The 24,198-nt window shown below is 48.4% G+C and overlaps 2 protein-coding genes across 3 annotated transcripts in view; one reads left to right on the top strand and one right to left on the bottom strand.

Annotated features, from left to right (window-relative positions):
- The window catches only part of LOC309501906 (uncharacterized protein), a 482,458-nt gene that overhangs the window by 154,791 nt on the left and 303,469 nt on the right, over positions 1 to 24,198 (bottom strand). For both annotated transcript variants that reach the window (XM_082174162.1, XM_082174161.1), the window contains 2 exons: positions 14,478 to 14,651; positions 10,715 to 10,885 (listed from right to left, as the gene is read on the bottom strand). In XM_082174162.1, coding sequence (XP_082030288.1) covers positions 10,715 to 10,885; positions 14,478 to 14,651 — 345 coding nt within the window. The remainder of the gene's footprint in view (positions 1 to 10,714; positions 10,886 to 14,477; positions 14,652 to 24,198) is intronic.
- LOC309501935 (uncharacterized protein) lies at positions 21,266 to 24,161 on the top strand. The gene is made up of 2 exons (XM_082174228.1): positions 21,266 to 21,359; positions 21,612 to 24,161. The coding sequence occupies exons 1-2, from the start codon at positions 21,271 to 21,273 to the stop codon at positions 23,806 to 23,808; spliced, it is 2,286 nt and encodes a 761-aa protein (XP_082030354.1). The 5' UTR covers positions 21,266 to 21,270; the 3' UTR covers positions 23,809 to 24,161.

Raw genomic sequence — 24,198 nt, forward strand, 5'->3', positions numbered from 1 at the left:
CGGCTGTATCGCCGGCGATACCAGCTCGCTTTTTTTTTATCAGTGTAAAAGAAACTCATAAATACTCTGTTGACTTTGATTTTCCATAGGAGTTTCATACATCAATCGATTCTGTTAAATGTGTATTATTTTTGTGTATACTCACAATAATTCCGATCACTGCCTGGTTCATCTTCTACCAACTTACAGGCAAAAACTTAAAACTGCTAAGCCAGTAATAAGGACTGTAAAGAGATGGACCAACGACACAGAGCAGGTCTTACAAGCCTGTTTTGAATGCACTGACTGGAGTGTTTTTGAAGCTGCTGCCAGCGATCTGGACGAGCTCACAGAGACTGTAACATCATACATCAGTTTCTGTGAGGATTTATGCATCCCTACCAGGACTTACTTATCATTCAACAATGATAAACCATGGTTCACACCAAAACTCAGACAGCTTCGTCAGGTCAAAGAAGATGCCTACAGGAGTGGGGATAGGATCTTGTATAATCAGGCCAGGAACACATTGACAAAGGAGATTGAAGTGGCTAAGAAGAGCTATGCCAAAAAGCTGGAAAACCAGTTTTCCTCCAACGACCCTGCATCAGTGTGGAAAGGCCTGAAAGACATTACCAACTACAAGACACCATCCCCCAGCATCGACAGCAACAAGCATCTTGCGAACGAGCTGAATGTCTTTTACTGTAGATTTGAGACCCCCGATCAGACACCCCATACCCGCCCTGACCATCTCTCTACACAGCCATCAACACCTCCAGCCATCCCCCTCCCCTCCCCCCCTGCACTTCAGATCAGTGAGGATAATGTGCGTCAGATCTTCAGGAAACAGAAGAGAAGGAAAGCACCAGGCCCAGACGGTGTTTCACCAGCCTGTCTGAAAACCTGCGCTGACCAGCTGGCCTCTATCTTCTCACTGATCTTCAACAGATCACTGGAGCAGTGCAAAGTCCCTTTCTGCTTTAAACGCTCCACCATCATCCCAATCCCGAAGAAACCAAAGATCACAGGACTCAATGACTACAGACCTGTTGCCTTAACATCTGTGGCCATGAAGTCATTCGAAAGACTGGTGTTAGCATATCTGAAGGACATCACTGGACCCTTGCTGGACCCCCTGCAGTTTGCCTACAGAGCAAACCGGTCTGTGGATGATGTGGTCAATATGGGACTGCATTACACCCTACAACATCTGGACAAACCAGGGACCTATGCAAGGATTCTGTTCGTGGACTTTAGTTCTGCCTTCAACACCATCGTCCCATCACTGCTCCAGACCAAACTGACCCAGCTCTCTGTCCCTAGCTCCATCTGTCAATGGATCACCAGCTTTCTGACAGACAGACAACAGCTAGTCAGAATGGGCAAAATCACGTCCGACAGCCGCACCATCAGCACCGGTGCTCCACAGGGATGTGTTCTCTCACCACTGCTCTTCTCCCTGTACACAAATGACTGCACCTCTAAAGACACCTCTGTCAAGCTCCTGAAGTTTGCGGACGACACTACTGTTATCGGACTCATCCGGAACGGTGACGAGTCTGCGTACAGACAGGAGGTGGAGCAGCTGGCTCTTTGGTGCAGTTTTAACAACCTGGAGCTGAACACGCTCAAAACAGTGGAGATGATCGTGGACTTCAGGAGAAACCCCCCTGCACTCCCTTCACTCACCATCATGGACAGCACTGTGACTGCAGTAGAGTCATTCAGGTTCCTGGGCACCACCATCTCTCAGGATCTGAAGTGGGACACTCACATAGACTCTATTGTGAAGAAAGCCCAACAGAGACTGTACTTCCTGCGTCAGCTGAGGAAATTCAACCTGCCACAGGAGCTGCTCGTACAGTTCTACTCAGCTGTCATCCAGTCCATCCTCTGCACTTCCATCACCGTCTGGTTCGGCTCTGCTACCAAAACCGACCTCCGTAGACTACAGCGGATAGTTCGGACTGCTGAGCGAATCACTGGCACTACCCTTCCCACACTCAAAGTACTGCACTCATCCAGAGTGAGTAAAAGGGCTCGCAAAATCACTCTGGACCCGTCACACCCAGCACACTTTCTGTTTGAACTGTTACCGTCTGGTCGACGCTACAGAGCACCGAGCACAAAAACAACCAGACACAGGAAAAGTTTCTTTCCCCAGGCCATCTACCTCATGAACACTTAAATGTTCCCCTACTGTGGAACAAACATGTGCAATACTTCCCTCAGACATTTCATTATAGCACCTTATAACTTTATATATATTTATAATTTATAATCTTTTATTTTTATTTTATTTTTATTTTTTCTATTTTTTATTTATACCTATGTTACTTGTCACTTGTCTTGTCACTTTGTATTGTATGTGTACTGGAAGCTACTGTCACCAAGACAAATTCCTCGTATGCGCAAGCATACTTGGCAATAAAGCTCTTTCTGATTCTGATTCTGATTCTCTGATTCTGATAAAAACAAAGTGTTGTGCTTTTTGCCAAATAAAGAAAAATAAACACGAAGCGAGTTCTGCCTTCTCTCTGCCAGTGAAGTCCATTCTGAAACGCGTCCGAAAATGAACAATAACTCAGCGAATACTCAGTCAAACAGGCATACAGACACACAGGCATGAAGCTTGAATTCTCTTCTTTTAAATGAAGTACTTTATATAAAAAACAAATATTCTCATCTTGTGAAATCTGTATTAAAAGAGAGCGATTCCAGTCGAGCTCATCTCAGCTCATTACGTTATAATCGGCCCCGCCCACGGAGAGCGCGCGCTATTCAAACGCAAATGACTGAGACGATCCCATACAAACTGTGAACGCCCACATATCAGCTCGAGAAAACACATCAAGTTTATTCAGATGATCAGTGTACTTGTTTACACTGTCTCGCAGCGCTGTGAGGAATAATAATAATGGAAAACGTACCTCAGAAGGGCTGGTATTTCGAGGAGCAACGGATGGAATACTGTAGTAAGTTTTTTTTCAGTCTCAAGTAAATCGCGTTTCTGTGTGAATGAATGAACGCAGAAATGCGCTGTTTACCACAACTCGCAAAAAGACAGTTTAAATTTGAATTGCGTTTCTGTGTGTGAATGAATGATCTGCTTTTAGCAAACTATATTGCTATACTGAGTAAAAATCGACTGAAATGTGTTGAAATAAAATGTATTTGTATAAGTAACGTATTAAACTGCAAATTAACATTTATATTCCTTATAATAAAAACAAAAGACCTATGTTACAGACAAATGAAAGACAACATTTCGTTGATTAGTTTTGGATAGATTACACATTTTTACTGTAAAATATCTGCCACCTCAAATAAGCTTTTGTTTGCCAATTTTTGCTAATATGTTAAATATAGTATGTTTTGTCAATGTAGGCTATATTCGAAGTAATGAATCCTTAACTTTGAAATATGTATGATAATATGTATACTTTAGTTTTTACAAAGAAAGATTACACTTCAATTGTTGTTGTAATTGTAATCTTTTTAATAAAAAAAATATTTACAAGGTAGATGTAAACAAATTTTAAAAGGTAAATATAAGCCTTTTCTTTAAATAATTTTTATTGTGTTTTATTATTGACAAATTTGGGGAGAGGATACATATTCCAAAACTGAAAATACAGTATGAGAATTAACTGCACAATTACTAGACATGTTTTCCTTGGATATTATACAATTTGCAAGCAAAATTTGTGATAAAATAAAATAAAAAAATTGACATGCTTCCAACTGTGAACCAATTTGGTAGAATATATATATATATATATATATATATATATATATATATATATATATATATTGCTCTTGCATTCTTTCTTGTGGCTATAGGTGACACACCTGAATGAATGGCTCATTAAGTATGCGGGCCCCATTGTCTCCTCAGGTGTGAACCACTACATATGCATGATGCTGTTGAATCGTTGACGCCCCTTGCGCATATTGCCTTTACAAACAAAAAGTGTTTTACAAGATTTAAATCAATGTATTGTGTTATGTGAATGATAAGGGCAGGATGATTTTCACATCATTTTGAAGAAAAAACTCTAGGCAACGACATCAATTAGTCAAAAGTCTTATTGTCACATATTTAGTATGTGTTTTGTGGCCTTATTTCAGAAACTTTAGTTCCCTTTCGTGGTCACTCCGAGTTACGTCGGATGACGACGATTGGGGTTTCGCTTAGAAGCCTATCACCTTCGAGTATATAAAACGAGCCAATGGCAATGAAATGCCATGGGTCTGCGGAATTTGCATAGCGTAACTCCGCCCGCCGCAGGGGGTATATAAGGAAGTACGCTGGCACAATGCAGATATGTTTTCGCTTCGGAGCCGAGAACTTCTCCACTCCTGCAAGCCAAATATTCTGAGTTAGTCTTCTCTTACCTTCGAGACGAGCGAACTCTCCGGTGTTGGTGTGACGGCGTTTTCAGCGAGTGCTCACTACCCTGCTGATCTTGTCAGTGATCTGACAGATAGTGTGTTTCTCCCTGTTCGCTTCAGCATCCGCGGAGTTTTTCCTCTCACAAAAAGAGCATTGCACGTGGCACGTCTTTTTAAAGATGCCTCGCCCGTGCACTTCTGGTTGCGGTGGCGAGATATTTTTCTCTGATGGGCACGATCGCTGCTTAACGTGTTTGGGCGTTGATCACGCTAAAGCAGCGTTCGTGGATGACTCATGTTCTCACTGCGGGAACATGACCATCTCTATGCTGCGGTCGAGACTCAATGAGCTCACTAGAGCGAGAGTCCCCCTACCCACACCCCGATCTACTGGTCCCGAGAGGGCTAGTACTTCGGCTGGTGGCCGGGGTGACCTGAGGGTGACTGTGTGGGACATACCGCCGACACGTCCACGGTCCACACACCCCTCTCCAGCATCAGCACCCGCGAGTGTTCAAACTGAGACCGCTGGTCCCTCTTCGGAGCCCCAGCGCGTCTCGTTTGGAGCTCCAGAGGAAGATACTATGTCCATCGCTGCATCACAAGGTGGGCGCGAGTCCTCGGGAAGTGAGGATTCGGCTGTGTTGCCGCCCTCGGGCGTGCCAGCATTGCCCGAGTCTGATCCCGAGCTGACCGCCATGCTTTCCCGGGCAGCCGCGGCCATTGGTATTGAGTGGTCCCCGCCACCTGATCCAGTGCGCTCGCGGCTGGATGATTGGTTTTTGGGAGCGGCCGCTGACACCCGTCGCCGCCCAACCCCAATACCATTCTTCCCGGAAGTGCATGAGGAAGTCACGCGGTCCTGGAAGGCTCCCATGTCTTCCCGTGATCGTTCGACGGCTTTCTCCGCCTTTCCTCCCCTCGATAGAGCTGATGCTTGTGGGTACACTGGGATTCCCACGGTTGAACGTTCTGTCGCGATGCAGCTGTGTCCGACAAGCGCTTCATCACGTGGTGATCCTAAGCACCCGTCCAAAGCCTGTAGATTCTCGTCTACCATGGTGGCGAAATCTTACAGAGCGGCGGGACAGGCAGCTGCCTCTTTGCATGCCATGGCCATCTTACAGGTCTACCAGGCCAAGATGCTTCGTGACATGCACGAGGGTAGGACAGACCCAGGGCTCTTCGATGAGCTGCGCGCCGCCACCGACCTCGCTCTCCGGGCGACGAAGGTGACCGCGCGCTCCCTGGGTTTGGTGATGTCCACAGCTGTGGTCCAGGAGAGACATCTCTGGCTGAACCTGGCTGATATGCGTGAGCCCGAGCGGACTCGTCTGCTTGACGCTCCCATATCCCAGGCCGGCCTTTTCGGCGGTGCAGTCGAGGACTTTGCCCAACAGTTCTCGACTGCTCAGAAGCAGACTGAGGCGATTAAGCACATTCTGCCCCGACGCTCTGCTGCTCAGCCGTCGGTGCAGAATCCTCAGCCTGCTCGCCGCAGAGGGCGCCCTCCCGCGGCTCCCGCCCCTCCCGCACGGCCCCAGCAGCAGCCTTCATCTGGGCCGCGTCGTGGAGGAAGCCGTAGGAAGGCGCCACAGCCCTCTCCAGCCCCGCAGCCCGCTAAACGCCAGGCTAAGCGGCGCTCCTGAGACGGGCAGCTCAGGATTGGCTTTCTTTTCGCTACAGGAGGTGGTAGCAGGGCCACTCCTTCCCCCGGTGGAGGGCCGGGGGAGAATCTTTTGTTCTCCACTCCCCGCTGCTCGTCCCACGACGGGCAGCACCCTAATGTGGTTAAAGAAAGAATCGAAATCCCCAATCCTGAGCCTACAGACCCAGAGGGCCGCAGTGCGCGCCACCCTCGGGTCCCGCCACTGCCGCCCTCCTCTGTCCCAGAGGTCTGGGATGACAGCACGCGCCGCCCACGGGCCACGCTCCTCTCATCCCCCTCTGTCGCCAGACCCCTGCCAGAGCACGCCCCCGTGGGACGCGCGCCCTCCCCTGGCCTCCTCTGGCAGGACGCGGTTAATGACCGTGCCCCCGCACAGGGCCGCGATGCCACCCTCGCCGGTGCCGGTCATTCCGCCTCGCTGCCCCACCGACGGTACGTCTGTGGTTCGTATGACCCCGCTGGTGCACTTTCTGGAGGCCTGGCTAGAGCTTCCCAGACTGTCCCGCTGGGTCGCGAGAACCATCAGGCTCGGCTACGCGATTCAGTTCGCGCGATCTCCTCCCCGCTTCAGCGGAGTCCGCTTCACTATGGTCGGTGGCAATGCCCCTGTCATGAGAGCGGAGGTCGTCACCCTGCTGGCGAAGGGTGCGATCGAGATTGTCCCTCCAGCCGAAATGAAGTCCGGCTTCTACAGCCCTTACTTCATTGTACCCAAGAAGTCCGGTGGGTTACGGCCAATCCTCGACCTGCGCGTCTTGAACCGCTCCCTTCACAGGCTGCCGTTCAAGATGCTAACGGCCAAACACATCCTCCAGTGTGTGCGGCCGCAGGATTGGTTTGCAGCGATCGACCTGAAGGACGCCTACTTCCATGTCTCCATTTTACCTCGACACAGACCGTTTCTACGGTTTGCTTTCGAGGGGCAGGCATACCAGTACGCGGTTCTCCCTTTCGGGCTAGCCCTGTCTCCTCGCGTCTTTACGAAGGTCGTCGAGGCAGCCCTTGTTCCCCTTCGGGAACACGGGGTTCGCATCCTGAACTATCTCGACGACTGGCTTATCCTAGCTCACTCTCGAGACCAGGTTTGCGAACACAGGGACCTAGTGCTCCGGCACCTAGTCCGTCTGGGCCTTCGGGTCAACTGGGAGAAGAGCAAACTGGACCCCAGCGCCTTTGGCATGTCAATTGCCTCGAGTTGCTGGCTGTACGTCTCGCCCTGCACCGCTTCCATGCGCTGCTCAGGGGCCAGCACGTACTAGTCCGATCAGACAATACCGCAACAGTAGCGTACATCAACCACCAGGGTGGTCTACGCTCCCGCCGTATGTCGCAACTCGCTCGCCACCTCCTCATATGGAGTCAGAAGCATCTGAGGTCGCTTCGAGCCATTTATATCCCGGGACACCTGAACCAGGCGGCCGACGAGCTGTCTCGAGTTCGGCCTCTCGCTGGAGAATGGCGACTCCATCCCCAGACGGCCCAGCTGATTTGGGATCAGTTCGGCGACGCACAGGTAGACCTGTTTGCCTCCCACGACTCGTCCCACTGCGACCTGTTTTACTCCCTGACCGAGGGCACGCTCGGCACGGATGCACTGGCGCACAGCTGGCCGCGGGGCCTACGCAAGTATGCGTTTCCCCCAGTGAGCCTTCTTGCGCAGACCTTGCGCAAGATCAGGGAGGACGAGGAGCAGGTCATTTTGGTTGCCCCGTATTGGCCCAACCGGACCTGGTTCTCCGAACTAGTACTCCTCGCGACAGCACCTCCCTGGCCAATTCCTCTGAGGAAGGACCTCCTTTCTCAGGGACGGGGCACCTTATGGCACCCTCGTCCCGATCTTTGGAACCTCCATGTGTGGCTCCTGGACGGGACGAGGCAGGTTTGAGTACCCTACCACCTGCGGTGGTGGCTACCATCACTTCCGCTAGAGCATCGTCCACGAGACATGCCTATGCGTTGAAGTGGAACCTCTTCGTCAACTGGTGTTCTTCTAAACATCAAGAACCCACGAAATGCCCGATCAGTGTCGTGCTTTCCTTCCTGCAAGATGGGTTGGAGCGAAGGCTGTCTCCCTCCACCCTGAAAGTGTATGTTGCCGCCATTGCCGCACATCACGAAGCAGTTGATGGTAAGTCTCTGGGAAGGCACGACCTGATCGTCAGGTTCCTGAGGGGAGCGAGGAGACTAAATCCTCCTCGTCCTCCCTTCGTACCCTCTTGGGACCTCTCAGTGGTTCTAACTGCCCTGCAGAGTGCTCCATTTGAGCCTTTACAGTCAGTGGAGCTTAAGTTCCTGTCAATGAAGACAGCGCTCCTGGTTGCATTGGCCTCCATCAAGAGGGTAGGGGACCTGCAGGCATTTTCGGTTGACAAAGCGTGCCTGGAATTCGGGCCGGCTAACTCTCACGTGATCCTGAGACCCCGGCTTGGATACGTGCCCAAGGTTCCTACCACACCCTTTCGAGACCAGGTAGTGAACCTGCAAGCGCTGCCCTTGGAGGAGGCAGACCCAGCCTTGGCACTGCTCTGTCCAGTACGCGCCCTCCGTGCTTACGTAGACAGAACGCGGTGTTTCAGGACCTCAGACCAGCTCTTTGTCTGTCATGGTGGGAAGCTGAAGGGAAAGGCTCTCTCAAAGCAAAGGTTATCCCACTGGATAGTGGATACCATTACTTTGGCATACCAGCAGCAAGGTCGTCCGTGCCCCCTTGGTGTGAAAGCCCACTCCACACGTAGTGTGGCTTCCTCTTGGGCTCTAGCGCATGGCGCCTCGCTAACAGACATTTGTAGAGCTGCAGGCTGGGCGACACCCAACACATTCGCGAGATTCTATAATCTCCGAGTAGAGCCAGTTTCTTCTCATGTACTCGCTTCAACCAGCCGGTGCTAGATTCTGCTCAGGTGTCTTCGCTTGCTCGCCATTCCTCTCCACGGACGGGATACGTGCGATATTTCTCTCAGGTGAGTCTGATAAGCTCTGAGTTTCCTCCAGCACTGGTTACGTCAACGCCTGAGTTATGCCAATCTGCCATAACGCAGCTTTTGCGCTTGACTAGGTGCCTCCATGTGCATGGTTCCCCTCTGGGCGACCCCCACATGTGTATTCCACTGTAAGTCTCCTTGTGAGCGTGTGTCTTTCCCTTGGCAAGCCACCTTGCCACCCCAGGGGTTTAAAATTCCACCTGCGGCTGGACACCCCAGTGATTTTCCATATGCAGCCCTCTGGGTCATATGTGTATTCTAAGTCCCCCCCATCAATGGCTGGGCATAATTGCATATTTCTCTCTGGAGATATGCTTCCCAGTGTACCTTGGTATCCCTGTGTTAAGTAGGACTCCTTCGTTCGTGCTAGTCTCACAACAGGGAGCTCAGACTTACGCAGGGCACTGGAAGACAGCCGAGGTGGCGTGATTAGACTGGAACCCCAATCGTCGTCATCCGACGTAACTCGGAGTGACCACGAAAGGGAACGTCTCGGTTACGGATGTAACCCTCGTTCCCTGAGTGGGAACGGAGACGTTACGTCTTCCTGCCACTTCCGCTGTACCGCTGAAAAACGCCTGGGGCTAGTCTCGGCTCCTCAGCGAAGACATATCTGCATTGTGCCAGCGTACTTCCTTATATACCCCCTGCGGCGGGCGGAGTTACGCTATGCAAATTCCGCAGACCCATGGCATTTCATTGCCATTGGCTCGTTTTATATACTCGAAGGTGATAGGCTTCTAAGCGAAACCCCAATCGTCGTCATCCGACGTAACGTCTCCGTTCCCACTCAGGGAACGAGGGTTACATCCGTAACCGAGACGTTTTTAGTTTTTTCAATAACCATGCATAAACATTATTCTCTCAAAAATACAAACATGTACATGCATGTTGCTCACATATTATGGTAGCCCTGTTTGTGCTAAATAGAGTGTAATTATACCTTTGCCATTAATATGTTTATAAGCAACTGAAAAAAGCACAAATGTCAGGGCATGTCAGAACATCTCAAGGACCCCAAAAATCCCTCAGACCTCAGAGGGTTAACTACTATTATTCCGTTTAATTATACTAATGTCTAATTAAAACATCTACAAATGTATAAAACTGATCAGAGATCAGGTAAAACCCACAAAACCTTGTTCAATCTCAATGAATCTGCATGATTCATGAGTTCACAGAGATCATCGACTCCAGTGGTGAACCATTGACATTTCCAAGCATTCCCAAACAGTTATGACGTAACGAAGCCTCGTTTACTGAAATCACGTGACTTTGGCAGTTTGATACACACTCCGAACCACTGATTCAAAACAAAAGATTCGTAAAGGCTTCATAGCTTCATGAAGCGTGTTTCGAAAGCGCCCATCACTAGCGTTCAGTCAACTTACCTTCAGTGGATCTTATTACAGGGAGATACTGATCACAGATTTTTAAAATGCACTTATTTTTACAAGTTACAGTATATGCTGCACCAAAATTAGATATTTGTGAAATACAAAGATTAAATTGAAAGCACTTATGAACAGTTCTGATTCTCATGTCAGAAAAAACAAACATTGTTCTGCCTCTACAGTAACTGAAATAATTATTCACCTATTATCAAACTGTCTGTCTGGAAATATTATCATCAGCTAACATTACAACTAAAAGTAAAGTATATTATAAATAAACGAGCAATACTCACGTCAGTGTGTTGAGTTGACAGTGTTTATCCTGCAGTAGAGCAGCGATCTGATTCACTCGTGTGTCTCCTAGTTTATGTCCTCTCAGATTCAGCTCTCTCTGGAGTAACGGGTTTATACCCACAACTCTATTCACATACTGACAGGCTTCCTCTGCAGCAGGACTCAAAAACCTGCAGAAGCGGTGATTCAGTTCTCAAATAAATGTCCATTGCATTATAAAAATGATTCATACGATAAAAAAAAAACGTAATTATTGTTTTAAAGACAAGGTTAAGTTAGTTAATTAGATGTCAAATTTTTCTTTAAACATTTAAATACACAAATAAATATATATTTAAAAGAAACTAGAGCATCACTCAGTCCCTAAAGCAAACTCATAAGAACAGAAACGTCTCATAGAGCAGAAGGGCAAAAGCTCAAGAAAACTGGCTTGTGAAACTGCATATTTGTGAACATCTGGAGACTCAAAGACCTGGGGCCTGTACCATGAAGGTAGCTGAACAAACTCGAGGTTACCGATGTAATCAGGCTTTATTGGTACCATGATGCAGCTCATCAACTTTCTCTGTCAACTCAGGCTTTGATCCTTAAGCTATGATTACTCCATGCGCGCGTGCACATAAAAGAGTGACGTCGACACTGAACAACCAATCGCGGGTAGAGCGAGAGCGATATATTTTTCCGCGGAGGAGCAAGAGATAATCATTCAGAATTACGATGAATTTAAATATGTATTTCATGCTCGAAACAATACGGTCTCTGCTGCCAAAGCAAGAGAAGACTGTTGGAGAAAGATTGCTGATTGTTAATGTGTAAGTTAAACAAATACGTTCTATATTTATGTAAAATTATGTATGTATGTCAAGTCAAGTCATCTTCATTTATATAGCGCTTTTAACAACGTAGATTGTTTCAAAGCAGCTTCACAGAGATAAGCGTATAATTTAAGGTAACAGAGATTGTTTTGGCTTTATAGCAGAGTTAAGTTATTTTCCATCTAAAGTTAGTTTTGATTGATTTGCTTCCGTCGCAACGATCATTTGTTTTTAAATTAGGGGCCGCTAAGACGACACCATTCCCTCTACACAGACTTTAAACGCGAACCTGTGAGAAACGCTGATGGCGTTCACATGCGCATTTAGAATGGGTTCTATAGTTATGTGCATTTGAAATTACGCAGGTTTGGATTTTCCCTACAAGCCAAGCCTAAAAGCCAAAGTAAAAGTACTTGTCTTTCCTTATAAATTTTGATAAAGAATTTTATTTTATTTTGTCGCTTAGGGGTAGGAACGCGAAACGAATTTTCCCGACAACGCCTTATCTGTAGAGTGGTAGAGGGATCCTCCATAGGGACAGACTAGTTGAAACTTCAGCACTGCGTTGTCATCGGGTCCAGGCGAAGGTCCATCGTCAGATCTGGATACGGCCCGGATCCGGCAGGCTGCAGGAAAACCTCGGGATAAACACAGACACTAAAATTAGCGTAGATGCCATTCTTCTCATGATGTAACGAGTACATCAGGATTTATGGGAAGTGTTCCCGGTTCCGGCTGACCTAATCTATGCAGCCTAACATTAAATTATAGAAGTCTATAATGTATTATGTGAATGCTAGGTCAAAGAGATGTGTCTTTAATCTGGCTTTGAACTGACAGAGTGTGTCTGCTTCCCTGACAATGGTAGGAAGACTGTTCCAGAGTTTTGGTGCTAAATAGGAAAAGGATCTACCGCCAGCAGTCGATTTTGATATTCTAGGTATTATCAACTGGCCGGAATTTTGAGATCGCAATAGACGTGAAGGACTATAATGCGTTAAGAGCTCGCTCAAGTACTGCGGAGCTAAACCATTTAGTGCTTTGTAAGTAATCAGCAATATTTTAAAATTTAAAATTTATGCGATGTTTAATAGGGAGCCAATGCAGTTTTGACAGAACTGGGCTAATATGGTCATACTTCCTGGTTCTGGTAAGAACTCGAGCTGCTGCGTTTTGAACCAGCTGTAGTTTGTTTATTAAACGTGCAGGGCAACCACCCAGTAGAGCATTACAATAATCTAGCCTTGAGGTCATGAACGCATGAACTAATTGTTCCGCATTTGTCAATGAGAGCATATAGCGTAATTTAGATATATTTTTAAGATGGAAAAATGCAGTTTTACAGATACTAGACACGTGACTTTCAAATGAAAGATTGGTATCAAAGAGCACACCCAGGTTCCTAACCGACGACGAAGACTTAACAGAGCAGCCATCGAGTGTTAGACAGTATTCTAGGTTATTACGTGAGGACGTTTTTTGTCCAATAATTAGAAACTCTGTTTTTTCAGAATTTAGAAGTAGGAAATTACGAGTCATCCAATTTTTTATATCTGCTATGCATTCCGTTAATTTTGTGAATTGATTAGTTTCGTTAGGTATGTGTAGCCTATATGTGTAATATAGCCTATAGCCTATTTTGCACATTTTTTATATATTATAAAAATAGGCTATAGGCTATATTACACATATAGGCTACACATTCATATATACATAATTTTACATAAATATAAAACGTATTTGTACTACTAAGAAAGCTAGGGAATCCTATCATAAGATTAACAGAATAATAATAAAGATTTAAAATAATTTTTAACATGTATTATATTGTATAGTAGGCCTACATTTGTGCAATTTGCTTTAAAAAAAAAAAAAAAAAAAAAAGTGTTCATGTGATGTCACCCTACGGCAATTTTATAAAAGCCCTCTTTTATGGACATGGCCGATAAATGTCCGGGGAACACTATTAATGAAACTATTCATGTACTCCTGCAGAGCGAGGACCACCTTACGAATGGTTCGACAAACCGTGTTTTCCCCGCGCTTCTGTGCATCACCCAACGTAAAACGCAACGCAATACCATTTGCGGTACAGTAAGTGCATGAATTCGGCGTGTTAAATTCTTTATGTGCGGCTCAAGAAGTTCGTAAAGATAAGACATTCCTTCCGCGGAAAATCTGTATCTTTCATACAAGTAACTATCAGGAAAGGCAAGGGGATTTTGTCTGGCTAAAAACTCTTTCTCTATGAAGTGCTCGTCAAACAATTTGCGCTGAGATGTCCACAGGATTTGGAAGAAAAGGTGAAGTCATTGTAACAGACACTGGGAATAAGTTACGTCACCTATATGTTTCTTTGCTCTCAGCTGATTGGTCAAACTTCAGTCTGAGATCTTGAATCCAGAACATAACCTGCCCCGGAGCAGGTTAGCCGTGCAGCGTAAGATACCATGGCAATGAACACCGATTAAAGCCAGGCTACTTTCATAGTACCTAAAACCCAGGGTTGGCGGAAACTAAACTGAAACATAGCTGGCTAGCCACCTAAACCGGCTTCATGGTACAGGCCCCTGCTGTAGAGAGATGCTGTGAATCTGGGCTTGATGGAAAACAATTGTGTTCGGAAAACTATTGTGTTCAGAAAACTATTTCACTAAAAGGTTATCTAGAATTAATAATGAGAAGTGTGCACAAAACATGTTAATTATCAAGGTATACTCCAGAATAGCAGCTCATACACTGACCCATAATGTCTATTTGACCTGTAGCTCGTATCACAACTAAACTGTGTTGACAGTCAAATAATCATGACAGAACCTGCTGATCTGATCTTGATCATTTTGATGCAACACATTGTCCAGCTTATTATATAACTAAAATAATATATTAGTTATGAATATTTAGTCTGCATATAGCTAATTTAAGTAATTATTTGATCCTGTTTCACCTCAGTGTCTTCAGTTGACAGTCTGGATCCTGTAGTAAATCATTGAGCTGCTTCACTCCTGATTGTCCAGGATCATTTCCTGTGAGATCCAGCTCTATCAGGTGTGAAGGGTTTGATCTCAGAGCTGAAGCCAGAGCTTTATAACCTTCTTCTGTCACACTGCAGTTAGAGAGTCTAGAACAGAGAGGAAAACATTCAGCTGATTAATCAGTTAAACCTGAACAATATAAATCTGAATGATCGCTCTTCCAGTCGCCTCTACAATAAGGAAGCCCCTCTTTCTGGTGGTCTACTGCACATTCAGTGGTGTTTCACTGGCGTATTGCATGGATAAGTGCAGTGATTCCCCCCGGGCACTTCAGCATAAAGAGCAGTTTCCCTAAAAGAGCAAAACTGATGTAGAGCGTCATTTTAAAGATGCCTTTCCGTCCGTGTGTTTCTGGATACGGTTGTTCCCTGTCCTCATCTGATGGCCATGATCTCACATGTCTGAGCCAAGACTGTGCTGAGATAGTGTTTGTGGATGGTTCATGTCCTCACTGTGAGAACAGGACCATGTTGACACTGCGGTCGTGACTGTCCTTCCTCGTGAAGGCTAGAGTCTCTCTGCTGTTACCCAGCCCTGCCTCTGCACAAAGCAATATGGTTAACACTCTAGGACAGTGTTTCCCAACCAGTGTCAGGTGTGCCATGGAAACTTAGCAAATTCCCCAAAATAAGTACAAATAAATGCTACAAATAAAAATATATTATCGCACTTTCGAGCCGAAACCTTGTATCTCTTTTTCGTTATTGTTTTATAAAATTAATGCTATCGGTCATCCTTTATGTCTGTATGTGGGTTTTTAAAAAGATTTAACCAATATAAAGCATTTACAAGAGGGTGACAGGTTGGAATTGCCACATTTTCGCGTTATTTACACTTAATTGCCCGACCGAAACAGCTGTACTCACTCAAGCGGTGAAAGCATTATCCTATATCTTTGTAATTTGCGCGCTGTCGCGGAAGCGTCAGCGGAAGCGTTCAGCTCTCGTGTTCAGCCTCCTCGTGTGAAGACCGACTCGGGAAAAGACCAGCGACTCTACCTGCGCGACTCCACCGAGCAAGGACACCAGAAAGACACTTACGTATCTCCTCTTCCCTTTCTCTTCCCTCTACTTACCTTATTGTTCACCTTAATCAACATGTGCTTTCAATACATTCCTGTTATCTCTCGGCACCGTCCTTTCATCACGCGCAATAGGCAGCGCAATACTGCCAATCTGCGTCCCATCCCCACATCCTCACATACTCCTCTCTCTCTTTCCGTGGGTCTATGGAATTGTCAGTCAGCAGTCAATAAAGCTGACTTCATTCCAGCCTTTGCATCTCATTCTACTCTTAGTATCTTGGGGCTGACTGAGACCTGGATTCGTCCAGAAGACTCAGCAACCCCTGCTGCTCTCTCTAGCAATTTCTCCTTCTCCCACTCCCCTCGCCAGTCTGGGAGAGGTGGGGGTACAGGGCTTCTCGTTTCTAACAATTGCAAATACTCCACGCTCTCTTCTCTATGCAACAACAACTCATTTGAATATCATGCTATTACACTTACAACCCCCATTAAAATCCATATTGTAGTCATTTATCGCCCCCCAGGTCAGCTGGGTAACTTTGTAGATGAGCTGGATGTGCTGCTGTCCACTTTCCCTGAGGACGGCACCCCACTTCTAGTCTTCGGTGACTTCAACATTCATCTCGAAAAGCCACATGCAACAGACTTCACCTCTCTCCTAGCCTCTTTCGATCTCAAACGACTCATCACCACAGCTACTCACAAATCAGGCAACCAACTGGACCTGGTTTACACACGCAACTGCACCACAGAAAACATCCTGGTGACACCTCTCCACGTTTCAGATCATTTCCTCATTACTTTCAGTCTACAACTCTCTACCCCTGCACCCCCACCCCCACCACCTGTCACTTTCAGACGAAACCTGCGCTCACTTTCCCCCTCCCATCTCTCCTCTGCCGTGTCATCCTCTCTTCCCCCACCCTCACAATTCTCATCTCTGGATGTGAATACTGCAACGGACACCTTATGCTCCACTCTAATCTCTTCTCTAGACATTATCTGCCCTCTCTCCTCCAGGCCAGCACGCACTACTCCCTCTAACCCCTGGTTATCTGAGGTTCTTCGGGAACACCGGACCAAACTTAGGGCAGCGGAGAGGAAATGGCACAAATCAAAAGACGCATCTGACCTGAGTATGTATCAATCTCTCCTCTCCTCCTTTTCTGTTGATGTTCATGCTGCAAAATCTTCATACTTCCACAACAAGATCAACAGCTCCTCCAACACACGATTACTCTTCAAGACATTCAACTCTCTCCTCTGTCCACCTCCACCACCTCCCGCCTCCTCCTTAACTGCTGACGATTTTGCGACCTTCTTCACCAACAAAACAACAGCTATCAGCAGTCAGTTCTCAGCTCCACACACACAGGAACCCAGACCGACCCCTTCCACAGCCAATACCCCTCTGTCCTCCTTTTCTTCGCTAACCGAGGAAGAAGTATCTACACTTCTCCTCTCCAGTCACCCTACCACCTGCACGCTTGACCCCATCCCCTCACACCTTCTACAAGCCATCTCTCCCACACTTCTACCATCACTCACACACATCATCAACTCATCCCTCCACACTGGCACCTTCCCTACAGCATTCAAGCAGGCTCGGGTTACTCCACTGCTCAAAAAACCAACGCTAAACACATCATTGGTAGAGAATTACAGACCTATCTCTCTCCTACCATTCATTGCGAAGACACTTGAAAGAGCTGTCTTCAACCAACTAACATCCTTCTTGTCTCTAAACAACCAGCTGGATGTCAACCAATCTGGCTTCAAGAAAGGACATTCAACTGAGACTGCATTACTGTCAGTCACAGAAGCCCTACGGATCGCAAAAGCTGCTTCCAAATCTTCAGTCCTCATTCTCCTGGATCTGTCTGCTGCCTTCGACACGGTGAATCATCAGATCCTTCTGTCCACCCTCTCATCACTGGGCATCACAGGAACTTCACTCCACTGGTTTGAGTCCTATCTCACAGGTAGGTCCTTCAAGGTCGCATGGAGAGGCGAGGTATCCAGAGCACATCAGCTGACCACAGGGGTTCCCCAGGGTTCAGTTCTTGGTCCCCTCCTCTTCTCCATCTACACCACATCACTGGGACACATCATACAGGCACACGGTTTTTCCTACCACTGCTATGCTGATGACACACAGCTCTTCCTCTCCTTTCAACCAGATGATCCCACAGTAGCTGCACGGGTCTCAAGCTGTCTGGCGGACATCTCCACATGGATGAAGGAACACCACCTGCAGCTCAACCTGGCAAAGACTGAGCTTCTCGTCCTCCCTGCCAATCCGTCTCTACAGCACGACTTCACCATCCAGCTAGAGTCATCATTAATCACCCCATCAAGATCGGTCAGAAATCTTGGAGTAACGTTTGATGACCAGCTGACCTTCACAGATCACATTTCAAAGACAGCTCGATCATGCAGGTTTGCACTGCACAACATCAGGAAGATCAGGCCTTTCCTAACTGAGCATGCAACACAACTTATCGTCCAGGCCCTGGTCATCTCTAGGCTTGACTACTGCAATGCCCTTCTGGCTGGACTCCCAGCATGTGCGACCAAACCCCTACAGATGATCCAGAATGCTGCAGCTCGTCTTGTCTTCAACGAGCCCAAGAGGGCCCACGTCACTCCTCTGTTCATCTCTCTGCACTGGCTACCTCTAGCTGCTCGCATCAAGTTCAAGGCACTGACGCTTGCTTACAGAACTATCACAGGCTCAGCTCCCTCCTACTTTCACTCACTCCTACGAGTCTACATCCCTACCAGACACCTACGATCGGTCAACGAGCGACGTCTCGTGGTTCCATCACAGAAAGCCACAAAATCACTTTCCAGAACATTCTCATTTACAGTTCCATGCTGGTGGAACGCTCTCCCCACCCTCATCCGGAATGCAGAATCCCTGACAACATTCAAAAAACAGCTGAAAACCAATCTCTTCCGTGAGCACTTAACCTTATAAAAAAATAAAAAAAAAATAAAAAAAAAATCCTTTCCCTTTGAAACATCACTTATCAGGCTTATGCTACTCTGAATAATACCAGAACTTCGTATTTTGAGCACTTCCTGCGTTGTTGTTGCTTTTGCCTCTTTATGATGACTCGCTGAACTTAGTCCTAATTTGTAAGTCGCTTTGGATAAGGGCGTCTGCTAAATGACTAAATGACTAAATGTAAATGTAAATGTAAATGGTTGTGACTAAACCATTGGCTCCTCAAACTATCAGTCAAACCTCATAACTCCATCCCGCCTCCATTTAGACTGTACTGTGCGCAGTTTGGAGATCCCTGGTTGTTTGCAATGCAAGGGTAAATAAAGAACTGATGTTTGTGTGAATAAAGTTCCCTTTCGTAGTCACTCAGAGTCAGTAGCGTACCGTGGGGTTTCAGTCAGGGCCTTCGGTAACGATCTAAACCCCCCCCCCCCGCCACCGCCGCCATAACAACACACACAGATTCATGCAAAATACACTCATGCACTGTATCTGACTGTATGCACTACTGCGTAACATCAACGACGAGACAGTTGATCTTCAACCTTAGCGCACACGCACACCACTGTGCATTATAACAGCTGAGCTGTCCCGTCCCCACCAATTTTTAAACATCTCGCGCACGGATGTACCTAATACAAATAAATAAAACATCTCCGGTTAACTAGCAGGACATTAATTTTCGTTTGTTTAATAAGAAGCGTTCTAGCGCTGAAATGTGTTGTTCAAGCTGAGTGCTCGTTGCCGCTGTTATCAGTGGCGCGGATAACGTTACAGTGTTCTCTTGTGGCTCGCGCACAGTTTTTACTCAGATGCGCGCTTCAATCTATCGCCGTTACGGAGACTTTCTATTCGTTGAAATCTTACAAAACAAAATGCACACAAACGCCCTGCTTGATATACAACCACTGATGAACGTATTCGGTAAAAAAAAAAAAAAAATACGAGTGCGGATTAGAACCCAGAACCTCTGACACGCTTGGCAAAAGTTCTACCACTAGACCATTGCAATACACAAATGTGAGATAAGTATCAATGGATTAGTCACGTGGAAATTCTCGGTACTAACAATATTAGTAGATCTCGAATGACAAATGACCCAATGTACTATTGAAATTGATTTCTGGACATCGTAATGTTATTTTTCCTGAAAATTGTTATTGTACACAAACATGTATTGTATCTGCCTACCCATGTCGATGACATCAGCGCGGGCTAGCCGTCGACACATCGCTGGGCCTCTGGGGCGTTCTGTCATACGCATCACAATTTGATTGGCTGATAAAACACGTCAGTCAAAGTTATGATCAAATAGAAAATGGCAGCTTCAACGGAAGGCTAGCTATACTACTAGTGCTGGTCCACGGAGCTGCGTTTAGATGACATATGGAAAATCCAGCTCAGACTCACAAAAAAAATAAATTCCTTTCTGGAAATATAATCGTAACATACTGACGGCAGTGGCTCAGTGGTTCATGTAGATTGTCTACAAACCGGAAGGTTGGTGGTTCAATCCCCGGTGCCACCTGACCAAGTGTCGAGGTGTCCTTGAGCAAGACACCTAACCCCAGCTGCTCCCGACGAGCTGGATCGCCTTGCATGGCTGACACCGCCGTCGGTGTATGAATGAGTGAGTGAATGGGTGAATGTGAGGCAATATTGTAAAGCGCTTTGGTGGCCATTGGGTCTGTGAAAGCGCTATATAAATGCAATGCAATCCATTTAACATTACTGATAGACAGTAATTGAATTATAGAAATTTTTTTTTTTGGTTTTTTTTTTGACAGGGCTAGCAGAGAAGGCCCTGCTGGCTCTGACGGCACACCACTGCTCAGAGTTACGTCGGATGACGACGAATGGGGTTTCGCTTAGAAAGCCTATCATCTTCGAGTATATAAAACGAGCCTATGGCAATGAAATGCCGTGGGTCTGCGGAATTTGCATAGCGTAACTCCGCCCCACCCTGGGGGTATATAAGGAAGTGCGCTGGCAACATGCAGATATGTTTTCGCTTCGGAGCCAAGTTCAGCACTTCACTCCACAGCCAATTCCTGAGTATTATCTCTACTTCTCTTCGAGACGAGCCTCTCTCCAGGTGTTGGTGTGACAGCGAGTTCCAGCGAGTGCACATTCCCTGCTTATCTGTGCAGTGATTTGCCAGAGTTTGTGTGTTCATCTCCCTGGTCGCTTCAACACTTGTGGAGAAAATCTCCTTTCTAAAAGAGCTTGCACGCGGCACGTCTTTTTAAAGATGCCTCGCCCGTGCACTTCTGGTTGCGGTCTATTCATTTCTGACTCTGATGGGCACAATCGCTGTCTTGTGTGTCTGGGTATTGAGCACGCCAAGGCAGCGTTTGTGGATGAGTCATGTTCCCATTGCGGGAACATGCCCATCGCACGGTTGCGGTCGAGACTCAATGACCTTCATGGTAGAGTCCCCTCATCCGCACCCCGGTCTACGAGCTCCGCGAGAGCTGGTACTTCGGCTGGCGGCCAGGGTGACCTGAGGGTTACGGTGTGGAACAAAGCGCTGACTATTCCACGCTCCACACCGCCCTCTAGCACTGTGCAACCCGTGAGTGTTCCAAATGTTGAGTGTTCTTCGGCGGAGCAGTCGAGGACTTTGCCCAGCAGTTCTCGACTGCCCAGAAGTAGACTGAGGCTCTCAAACATGTCCTGCCCCGACGGCCCGCTGCTGCCTCCACCCAGCCGTCGGCACAGGCGCCTCAACCCGCTCGCCACCGAGGACGCCCTCCTGCGGTTCCCCCCCATCCCGCACGGCCCCAGCAGCAGCCTTCACCCCATGGAGGAAACCGCAGGAAGGCGTCACAGCCCCCTCCAGCCCTGCGCCCCGCTAAACGCCAGGCCAAGCGGCGCTCCTGAGACGGGCTGCTCAGAGATGGCTTCCAGTTCTGTGCAGGAGACGGTAGCAGGGCCGCTCCTTCCCCCGGTGGAGGGCCGGGGGAGAATCCTTGGTTTTCCCACTCCCACTGCTCGTCCCTCGACGGGCAGGACCCTAATGTGGTTAAAGACAGAACTGACACACCCATCTCTGAGCACACAGAGTTCTCGGATGACAGTGCGCGCCGCTCACGAGCCTCGCCACTCTCGTCCCCCTCTGTCGCCAGACCCCTGCCAGAGCACACCCCCATGGGACCCTGGTCCTCCCCTGGCCTCCTCTGGCAGGATGCGGCTAATGACCGTGCCCCCGCACCGGGCCGCTATGCCACCCACGCCTGGGCCGGTCATTCCGCCTCGCTGCACCACCGAGGGTACGTCTGTGGTCCGCATGACCCCGCTGGTACAGTTCTTGGGAGCCTGGTTAGAGCTTCCCAGACTGTCCCGCTGGGTCGCGAGGACCATCAGGCTCGGCTACGCGATTCAGTTTGCGCGATCTCCTCCCCGTTTCAGCGGAGTCCGCTTCACGATGGTCGGTGGCAATGCCCCTGTCATGAGATCGGTGGTCGCCACACTACTGGCGAAGGGTGCGATCGAGATTGTCCCTACTGCCGAAATGAAGTCCGGCTTTTACAGCCCCTACTTCATTGTACCGAAGAAAACCGGTGGGTTACGACCAATCCTGGACCTGCGCGTCTTGAACCGCTCCCTTCACAGGATGCCGTTCAAGATGCTCACGGCCAAACGCATTTTCGAATGCGTGCGGCCGCAGGATTGGTTTGCAGCGATCGACCTGAAAGACGCCTACTTCCATGTCTCCATTCTTCCTCAACACAGACCGTTCCTACGGTTTGCTTTCGAGGGGCAGGCATACCAGTACGCGGTTCTCCCTTTCGGGCTAGCCCTGTCTCCTCGCGTCTTCACGAAGGTCGTCGAGGCAGCCCTTGTTCCCCTACGCGAACACGGGGTTCGCATCCTGAACTATCTCGACGACTGGCTGATCCTAGCTCACTCTCGAGACCAGGTTTGCGAACACAGGGACCTAGTGCTCCGGCACCTAGCTCGTCTGGGCCTTCGGGTCAATTGGGAGAAGAGCAAACTCTGCCCCGTGCAGAGGATCTCTTTTCTCGGTATGGAAATCGACTCGGTCGCCATGTGCGCGCAGCTTACGAGCGAGCGCGCGCAGTCACTGCTGACTTGCCTTCGTCAATTCGAGGGCAAGAGTGCGGTTCCACTGAAACTATTTCAGAGGCTCCTGGGGCATATGGCATCCGCAGCCGCAGTAACGCCGCTCGGATTGCTTCATATGAGACTGCTTCAGCTTTGGCTTCGCGATCGAGTCCCGAGGTGGGCATGGCAACACGGCACGCTCCGAGTCCCAGTGACTCCGACCTGCCGTCAGACCTTCACCCCGTGGTCGAACCTCAGTTTTCTTCGGGCTGGTGTGCCCTTAGACCGAGCTTCCAGGCATGTTGTTGTATCAACAGATGCCTCCACCACGGGCTGGGGCGCCATGTGCAATGGACATGCTGCTGCGGGCTCCTGGACAGGACCCAAGCGCCTTTTGCATGCCAATTGCCTCGAGTTGCTGGCTGTACGTCTCGCCCTGGACCGCTTCCGTGCGTTGCTCAGGGGCCAGCACGTACTAGTCCGATCAGACAATACCGCGACAGTAGCGTACATCAACCGACAAGGTGATCTATGCTCCCGCCGTATGTCGCAACTCGCCCGCCACCTCCTCATATGGAGTCAGAAGCATCTGAGGTCGCTTCGAGCCATTTATATCCCGGGAGACCTGAACCGTGCAGCCGACGAGCGGTCTCGGCTTCGGCCTCTCCCTGGAGAATGGAGACTCCATCCCCAGTCGGTTCAGCTGATTTGGGATCAGTTCGGGGACGTTCAAATAGATCTGTTTGCCTCCCACGACTCGTCCCATTGTGGCCTGTTTTATTCCCTGACCGAGGGCACGCTCGGCACGGATGCACTGGCGCACAGCTGGCCGCGGGGCCGCAAGTATGCGTTTCCCCCAGTGAGCCTTCTTGCGCAGACCTTGCGCAAGATCAGGGAGGACGAGGAGCAGGTGATTTTGGTTGCCCTGTATTGGCCCAACCGCACCTGGTTCCCAGAACTAGTACTCCTCGCGACAGCACCTCCCTGGCCAATTCCAGGAAGGACCTGCTTTCTCAGGGACGGGGCACCCTCTGGCACCCTCGTCCCGATCTTTGGAACCTCCACGTGTGGCTCCTGGACGGGACGAGGTAGGTTTGAGTACCCTACCACCAGCGGTGGTGGCTACCATCACTTCCGCTAGAGCATTGTCCACGAGACATGCCTATGCGTTGAAGTGGAACCTCTTCGTCAACTGGTGTTCTTCTAAACAACAAGAACCCACGAAATGCCCGATCAGTGTTGTGCTTTCCTTCCTGCAAGAAGGGTTGGAGCGAAGGCTGTCTCCCTCCACCCTGAAAGTGTACTTTGCCGCTATTGCCGCACATCACGAAGCAGTCGAAGGTAAGTCCGTTGGAAAGCACGACCTGGTCATCAGGTTCCTGAGAGGAGCGAGGAGACTAAATCCTCCTCGCCCTCCTCTCGTTCCCTCTTGGGACCTCTCAGTGGTTTTAACTGCCCTGCAGAGTGCTCCCTTTGAGCCTCTGCAATCAGTGGAGCTTAAAGGGTTAGTTCACCCAAAAATGAAAATTCT

This window comes from Leuciscus leuciscus, assembly GCF_965113295.1.
Source record: "Leuciscus leuciscus genome assembly, chromosome: 6".
NCBI classification, from domain to species: Eukaryota; Metazoa; Chordata; class Actinopteri; order Cypriniformes; family Leuciscidae; genus Leuciscus; species Leuciscus leuciscus.